Below are 8,259 nucleotides of genomic sequence, written 5' to 3'. Positions count from 1 at the left end.
AGGTTGCCAGGTTTCTCAGTATAGAACCTATTCGGAATAGAGCCATTGGCTAGAAGGAGCTTCTAGAATTCGGCCCACCAGCAGTAACGGGAAGCGACAGGTGACGGTCCTACAATGGGGGATGAAACTGAAAATATAAAACGGGAGGACAACAACAGCGGCACCACCGCACATGAGCACAGTCTGGGCAGCCGGAAGACCCCAGACGCCCCAAGATGGCTTAGAGAACGCGCAGCCGCGGGCTGGACCGCGGTAAGCCTGCCGCGCCGGTAAACGTGATGGAAGCAGTAGGAAAGTGAAGAAAAGATTTAAAAAAGGTTCCCAGTTAGAGGAGAGTTTTACTTTCAAAGAGTAAACCTTAACTAATCTGGAAACTTCGCTTGTTAAGCATCGATTCCAAATAGTCTGGATCCATGAGGTGTTGCTCAGGATTACATTTTCTCCCACGTCCTGTGGGATGTGGATTGTTCACTCTGCTCCTCCCCGTGCATCTGTCTGCCAGAGTGTCAGGACAGGGTCCCCGGTACAGTCAAGACAAACAACCACCAAACTTCATTATTTCATTATGTGAGCCCACATTTTGCTTTTTTTTCTTATTAAAAAATTTTTTTTTAATGTTTATTTTTGAGAGAGTGAGAGAGAGAGAGACAGTGCGAGCGGGGGAGGGGCAGAGAGAGAGGGAGACACAGAATCCAAAGCAGACTCCAGGCTCTGAACTGTCAGCACAGAGCCCAACACAGGGCTTGAACTCATGGACTGCAAGATCATGACCTGAGCGGAAGTCGGATGCTTAACCGACTGAGCCTCCCAGGTGCCCCTGATTATCCCCATTTTAAAGATGGAGAAATGGAGGCGCGGGGAGATAAGTACCTTGTCCGAGGTTATGGACATGCGGTAGACACGAAGTTTGGACTTAGCCTGTTCCAGAGTGCGTGTTCTCAGCCACCACACATACGGCCCCTTGACAACCCCCTTTGGTTGGCACTGTTACCATCTACACTTTACGGACAAGGAGACCGAGGTTTCAAGGATTAAGTGATAACCACCACACCCCACTGCTCCTCTGGGTCTCTACTGCTGGCCCCAGCTCAGTGCCTCAAGTGAATGGGCGCCTGCTAACAATTTGTTGTTATTGATGGTCACGGTGGTTTATTGAAAACTGAATCAGTCACTAAAGCTTTTTCTACTAGAGTGACAATTCATTTTACTGAAATGACTGCTCTCCTGGATGATGAGAATGTTGAGTAGCACCGTCAGATGCTGAAGAACCAGTTAATGGCCCAAGAGAAGGATCGCCCAGTCTTGGCTGGATTGTCTGCTTATATGCACGGCAGCGTGCAAGGTCGGGCAGAGGTAGAGGAGAAGGACAGAAGATGCTTTTTTGATAAACAGTGTAGAGTCTGTTGAAGAGAGAAGAGAGACTATATGAAAGTCAAAATCATTAGAGGCGAATTGCTGGGGAAATTTTCTCTTTACCCAGTAGGTGTCAGATGAGGCAGAGATGACTGGGCTTTACCCGGAAGATTGGGGGAAGTAGGCAAATGCAGGCGAGGGTGTCTCATTCACTGCTACATGCTATGCACTGCTCTGGAGGTGGACCCAGTGGGGAACATGACAGACACGGTCCCATCCACGTGGGCTCACGCTCAGGAAGACGGAGACACTGAACAAGTAAAGAAATGATCAAGAAGGAGATCAAGACAGGATAAGTGTTACGAGTGAATAAAACAGGTCCCATGTGAGATTGATGGGGACAGAGTGTTCCAGACAGAGACAAGTAGTGCAAAGGTCCTGAGGCCACTGTGAGGTTAGGAGGCCAGTGTGGCTGGAGCACTAGGAAGGAAGTTAGAAATGAGGTAGGTAGGGGCCAGGAGGCATGGAGGGCCAGGGTAAGAATTCACGTCATTCTAAGTTCAGTGGGAAGCTTTAGTGGGTTTTAAGTGTTTATTTAATTTTGAGAGAGAGCAAGCAAGCACGAGAGGGGCAGAGAGAGGGGGAGAGAGAATCCCAAGCAGTCTCCATGCTATCAGCGCAGAGCCGACATGGGGCTCAATCCCACGAACTGCAAGATCATGACTTGAGCCAAAATCAAGGGCCGGACACTCAATCGAACGAGCCACCTCGGCGTCCCACATTGACGGGTTTTAAAGCAGGGAAGAAGCATCTTTTGATTGGGGTTTAGACCAGTGTTTCTAAAACTATAGTCGAAGACCGGTTGTTTGTTCGTTTGCTTTTTCCCAAGGTGTTGTGGACCGGACTTTTGTAAAATACATAAAAATTAATTACCGGAAAAACAGTCATGTGCTTGGATGTCACAGCGGCGTTGAATTGCCGTACAAGTTTCCGGTCACTCTTAGTTTTTGCCGTCTCCTCCTAAACCAGAGACAAACAGCCCCCGGACTGGTATCAGTTCACAGACTGTGCTTTTTAGAAGCACTTTTCTGGATGCTGTTTAAAGAATGAACGGGCCACCGGAGGATGTACCGGTCATCCCTTCCCATTGCAGACAGCAGCCTCTGTTCTCGCCAGTGTAACCCCAGGGGACCCAAGTGACACGGATGGCTCCGTAGAGTCGCTGGGACGACTGAAGAAACACTCGGGGCGTGGCCTCCAGGGAGGAGCTCCCAAAAAACGACTCTGCAGGATTGGGCTGCCCCGGGTGCTGCTGCCTCTGCCACAGACAGGATGCCCCAAATGTAGGAGCCGCTGCTGCTGCTCCGGGCTCTAGAACCAGGCCACCTTTGGCCGGGCAGGAGGCGCCCTCCGCCAAGATCCACACTCAGAGCGGATGCTCTCCCTCCTCTCGTCTGTCCCTGGAACTCGGGCCTGAGTCCTCTTTCTCGAGCGGTCTGGTCCGACGGACGCAGAAGCCAGTCACATCTGGAAGTCCCAGCCACGAGCGTGCCTGGCCCACGAGGTGGCGGTTGGGACGGGTCTGCGTTGTGGTGGGGAGACGGGCAAAGAGATGGTAAAGGTATTGTGCCCGCTGCTCCCTTGGGAAGAACTGTCACGGAGCTGTCCACGCAGGGAGGGCGTAGCTGGCATCCCGGGGCACCAGCCACACCGCCGGCGATCCTGCCGTCCTGGCCGGTTTATTCGGGCGCACTGTGCTTATGGCGCTGGACATCTGCCACCTGCAGCAGGGGAGGGCTGTCTTGGAGTTTATAAGGAAAGACTGGATAAGACTATAACCTGGTTATGGAGGCATCTATTATTTTGTTATTGTTTTAAGTTTTTATTTATTTAGGTCATCTCTGCGCCCACGTGGGGCTCGAACTCACAGCCCCAAGATCAAGAGTGGCATGCTTTTCTGCCCGAGCCAGCCAGGCGCCCCTAGGGGCATCTAGTATTTTAATGCATATTGTATCTGATTCTGTTCTTGTTCTTGTTCTTCTCCTTCTTCTTTTTTAAACTGTTTGAAGTTAAATGACCGTGCTTTTGTGAGTGGCTACTTAACTGTGCCCCCGCCCTCCGGTGCCCGCCTGGAGCCGTGGGTGGCTGCTCCTTCACCTCGCCTTGCCCCCTCTGTCGCAGCTCCCTCCTGTCTCCTTGATCTCCCACGTGACGCCTGACATGCATCTGCTCCCCTGGTGCTTGTCCGACTGTCTGCCGGGGCATTTGCTCTCTGGCGGTGGGGCCCTTGCCGGCTCCGTCACGGGTGTCCTCTCAGTGCCCGGCCCTGCTTCTGGTGTGGCTCGGTGTGTCGTCCACCTGGGTGACGTTCATAGGCACTGAGTGTCGTAGGCTGTTGTTATTGCCAGGAGCACGTGCCGTGCAGCTCGTGTGCGGCTCGTTCACAGAAGAGACGGTTTATTGTAAAACCTCAAATTTCCTGCAGGAAGCTCAGTCAGGCCTCTTGGGAGGTGGGGCCAGGAAAGGTCCGGCTGCCAAGGCCACCACTGACCGTCTCGGAGCCACGTGGTCCTCTGCCCTCCTCCTCTGCGTGTCCCTCTCCTCTTGGCAGACTTGGCCACTCAGACCCTGAGACCCTCCACTGGCGGCAGACGGGCCAGGCCCAGAAAGCCGAGTCGTTGGCCACCTCCCGGAGTGCTGGCTGTTCCAGGTCCGGTGAGCTGGCCTCGTCCCCTTAGGGTTATGCCTTTTATTTTTTAATATTTTTCTTAACATTTATTTATTTTTGAGAGAGAGAGAGAGAGAGAGAGACAGAGCACGAGCAGGGGAAGGGAAAAGAGAGAGGGAGGCACAGAATCCGAAGCAAGCTCCATCCGAGCTGTCAGCACAGAGCCCGACGCGGGGCTCAAGCTCACCAGCTGTGAGATCACGACCTGAGCCAAAGTTGGACGCTCAACCGACTGAGCCACCCACGCGCCCCAGGGTTATACCTTTTAGAGGCTGTGGGTGGGGCAGGGACCTTGAAATAAATCCGTGACATTGGGGAATGAACCAAGTGGGAAAGAGCAAGACAGGTTCGATTTGACTGCAAACATAGCATCACAGTTCCACGAACAGCTTGGGCGGTGTGCCTTATTACGATTCTTATTAAGAACTACTTTGCCTGACATTACAGTGTCAGATCAATTCAGTTGTATTTTTATACTTCATCGATCTGACCCACTGATTGTAAGACGCAGAATTTTTAGAGGAAACGTTGCCTGCCAACTGTGACACGTAGCTTTCTTATCTACTCAGAGCAGTTTTAGTTCTGTGCTTACTAAAAGAGCTCTTGGGATCTATTTAGACTTTCCCGCGTATATAAAAAGGAAAGTTGAAGTGAGTAGATCTGTTTTGGCATTCCTAACACTTCCTTGAAACATTCTGACACCGTGATCGACGCCTTTGTTTTCCTTAAGCTCTCGGTCTCCATGCCATTCAGACAGGGTGTGAGTGATACCTCATTTTTGTCTCCTGAATTTTCTCCCAAGCCCATGTCGCCATCCTGTTAGTTGTGATGCTCTTGCTTCTGGGAAGCGTGGCTCCAGTTGTGGCTGTGCTGACACAGCACAGGTGTCCCCTGTCCTGTGTATTTAACGATGGTGGGTCCAGGTCAGGCCCGTGAGCCTCGGTCCTTGTCTGTGAAATGGGAATAAACCTAGTGTCTCTTGGGATTGTTGTGAGGAGCAGGTAAGATAATGTGCCGCGTTCAGGGCAGGGGCCACTGCACAGTCTTCAGTAAACACGGATCGCCGTCATCTGCGTCGTCACGATCGTGTTAGCACCGCGTAGTGTGCGTGCATCTGACCCTCCCACCCCAGGTGCTTGCCTCCCTTGTAGAGGTGAGGAGGTGGGATTCCACAGAAGTTCCGGCACTGGCTTAAGATGAGCCGGGCAGAACCAGGGGGCTCATCCTTGCGTTTTGCCAGGGATGGTTCGGGCTCCGCCGAGACCGACATCCCACCTGCTACCTGCTGCATTTGCCCGGGCCCTGCTGGACCCCGCTATGTGCCTCCAAGCCTGGCCGGGATAGCCAGGCACGGGCCGGCGGATGGGGTCTCTTGTGGGACGGGGTGTGTGCCGCATATTCTGTTACGATGCGGACTACCCTGGTGGCCGTGTTCCTTCCATTCGTACCGGCAGCGAATGCCAGAGTTTATTATTGTGCTCACAGAAACATTTCCTACAGTATTGATATAGTATATGACACTCTTTAGAATCTTTTTTTAGAGTTTATTTTGAGAGAGAGAGAATCTGAAATGGGCTCTGTGCTATTAGTGGGGCTCGAACTCACGAACTGTGAGATCATGACCTGAGCCAAAATCAGCTGCTTCACCGACTGAGCCATCCCGGCGCCCCCTTTAGAATCTTCTTAATGAGGATATTTGGATTAAAAAAAAAAATAGCTGGCAAAAATGAACTCGGTCGGGACGGCGCGGTGTGTTGGTGGTCAGTAAGGCTCCCACAGGAACTTCGAGTGGTTTATTCATTGTACCACCTCTGTTTGTTTCAAGATGTTTGAAAACAAGAATCTGTTAGGAACCCAATACAGTCTCAGGCCTGGAAGGTTTAGGACCTTGTCTTTGAAAAACCGTTGTAGAGAATGGATAGTCAGCCTGCTCCTGGTCAAGGGTGTGGACTCTGACGGTTCCGAGCACCATCCCACTCCCACGGTTCACTCAGGAGGCCCCTTAGGTAGGCGGAGATTCTCACGGCGGGGTGGGGGGCAGGGCTGTGAACGGTGGTGGCAGGGGTACAACGAGGAAAGGGAGGGTGAGCCCCAAAAGAGGGCTCTTCTGCTGGGGGCTGAGGGCAGCCGAGAAATGCAGATTCCTGGCCCATGTCTCTGGTTTTGAGATTCATTAGGTCTGGGTTTGGAGCTGGGAGTCGCCATTTTAAAGCATCCCTAGGTGATTATGAAGATGCGGTGGGTTAGACTTCCCCTAAAAGATTCCACTTGGCTGAGGGCGAGTTCGGATAACTGGCCTGACAAGCTTATGCTGGAAGATCTGGGCGTGTGGGGGGGGCTGGAAGGGAGCTCCCGGGAACAGAACCGCATGAGCGCAGGTGTGTAGCAGGAGAGTTTGGAGGCAGGGACACAAGCATCTGCAGGTGAATTTGGCTGGCTGGGGCGTTCGGTAAGCAGGAGGGGTGTGGTGGAGTGTGCTTCCCGAAGTGAGGACCCAGGCCTGGCAGCTGCACCTGGGAGCTTGTTCAGAAGGCAGCTTTTGGGGGCCCCACCACCCACCTGCTGAACCTAGGGGTGGGGTGGGGGGCATTCTGTGTCTTCACAGGCCCCCGGGGGATTCAGATCCTCCTGAAGCCTGGGGGCCCCTGGTTGGGAGGGTAGGGGGTCCTGAGTGCCGAGCTAACTCAGTGGGCTGTGAGAGCCACCCCCCCCCCCCCCCCCAGGACGAGAACTAAATTTCAGGAAGCTTCATCCAGTAGCACATGTGATGAAGAACGCAAATGTTGCTTTCTTTTCATCTTCATACAGCTAAGAATTTAATATAAAGTTACAGAATTACTCAAGCTAGGGAAAGACGACTAAGTCTTAGTTTAATTCATTTAAACTCTAGAAAGTGGGTGATAAATTATGTGAAACAGAATAAAAAGATTACAATATTATATGAAAGAATTAATTGTACTTAGACATTTTGTAATTTAAATTACTTTCTATTAGCATAAACGGTTTTGTCTAGTTATGAGAGAAAAAGAATAAATTTATTTGACATTAGAAATGGCAAACTTAAGACCAAAAATGTCAAATGGGATGTGTGCTCACGGAGGGAAAGTGGTTTTCTGGATTGTTAGGCCAGAACAGTCGTGTTTCGGATTTAAAACTTAACGAGGGGTGCCTGGATGGCTTGGTCTTAAGAGTCTGACTCCTTATTTTGGCTCAGGTCATGATCTCAGTGTTGAGTTCGAGCCCTGCATCAGGCTCTGTGCCTGCTTGGGATTCTCTCTCTCTCTCTCTCTCTCTCTCTCTCTCTCTCCCCCCCAAAATAAATAAATATTAAAAAAAAAACTTAAAACATACACTTTTGAAATTGAAATCAAGTAAAACGTGACATCCTCTGGACCAAGGATAACTGATGCTGACGTGCGTGTGGTATTAAGAGTTGTAGAACATAAAACCTGCCGGCAGGCCTGGTGAGCAGGTGTGTGGACGGCCTGAGCGGGCTGGGGCCACACCGCAGGCCTGGTGAGCAGGTGCGTGGACAGCCAAGCGGGCTGGGGCAGCGGAGCTGTGCCAGGAGATGCCAGATGATGGCTGCTCTTTGTCAGACAAGAGTGTGCTATGAAATTCAAAGCAGTCGTGGGTCTTGGATTAAAAACGCGCTTCTGTTGAACTGAGGTCTTTCCCCCTGTAAAATGGAAATCTCCGTTCAGACCGGAAGCCGAGGAAAACACTGGAGTTTCAAGCGACCCCTGACACCTCACAGTCGGCACGGGGGAGAGCGTGTCCTGGAAGGCCCACCCGGGAGGCTCGGCCCCAGGGGTATCAGACCAAACTACTGTGCTGCTTATTGCTTGGTTCTGTTCTTGCGGTAACCAGAATGTGCGCATGCGGGGTTTCCCGTGAAATCATGCCCGCGAGTAGAATTTTGAGCGGTGCGTTTCATATGTACGCTCCGTACTTCTGGAAATTACTTCAGGTTATTTGTTGGATTTTCATACATCATTGAATCAAATGGTGGGATTCTATTTTTGTCTTCAAGAAGTGAGGTATATACCGTTGGTAACCGTCTCTGGCTACTTCCTTGGCCGCACAGGGAGAAGACACCCATTACCGGAGAAGAGAATTACGTGCTATATGTACCAGTTATGTAAATCCCTTGATCACATGCACAGGTACGCTCTTGG

The 8,259-nt window shown here is 51.4% G+C and overlaps 1 protein-coding gene across 11 annotated transcripts in view; it reads left to right on the top strand.

Annotated features, from left to right (window-relative positions):
• Window positions 1–8,259, top strand: part of MOK (MOK protein kinase) — a 67,484-nt gene that overhangs the window by 40,091 nt on the left and 19,134 nt on the right. For 8 of the 11 annotated variants that reach the window (XR_009606619.3, XR_009606617.3, XR_009606620.3 and 5 more), the window contains one exon: window positions 8,169–8,247. The exons of 1 other annotated variant lie outside the window; for it this stretch is intronic. Coding sequence is in view for 7 of the 10 variants with exons in the window: in XM_060620798.3 (XP_060476781.3) it covers window positions 8,169–8,247 (79 nt within the window). In the remaining 3 variants the exon portion in view is untranslated. Of the gene's footprint in view, window positions 1–17; window positions 253–8,168; window positions 8,248–8,259 lie in introns of those variants that run through there. 2 more of the 11 variants (XM_060620806.3, XM_060620803.3) reach the window with 2 other exon arrangements.

This window comes from Panthera onca, chromosome B3 (assembly GCF_046562875.1).
Source record: "Panthera onca isolate mPanOnc1 chromosome B3, mPanOnc1 haplotype 2, whole genome shotgun sequence".
NCBI classification, from domain to species: Eukaryota; Metazoa; Chordata; class Mammalia; order Carnivora; family Felidae; genus Panthera; species Panthera onca.
The sequence above is the reverse complement of the archived record's forward strand: the minus strand, read 5'-3'. Positions and strand labels throughout refer to the sequence as shown.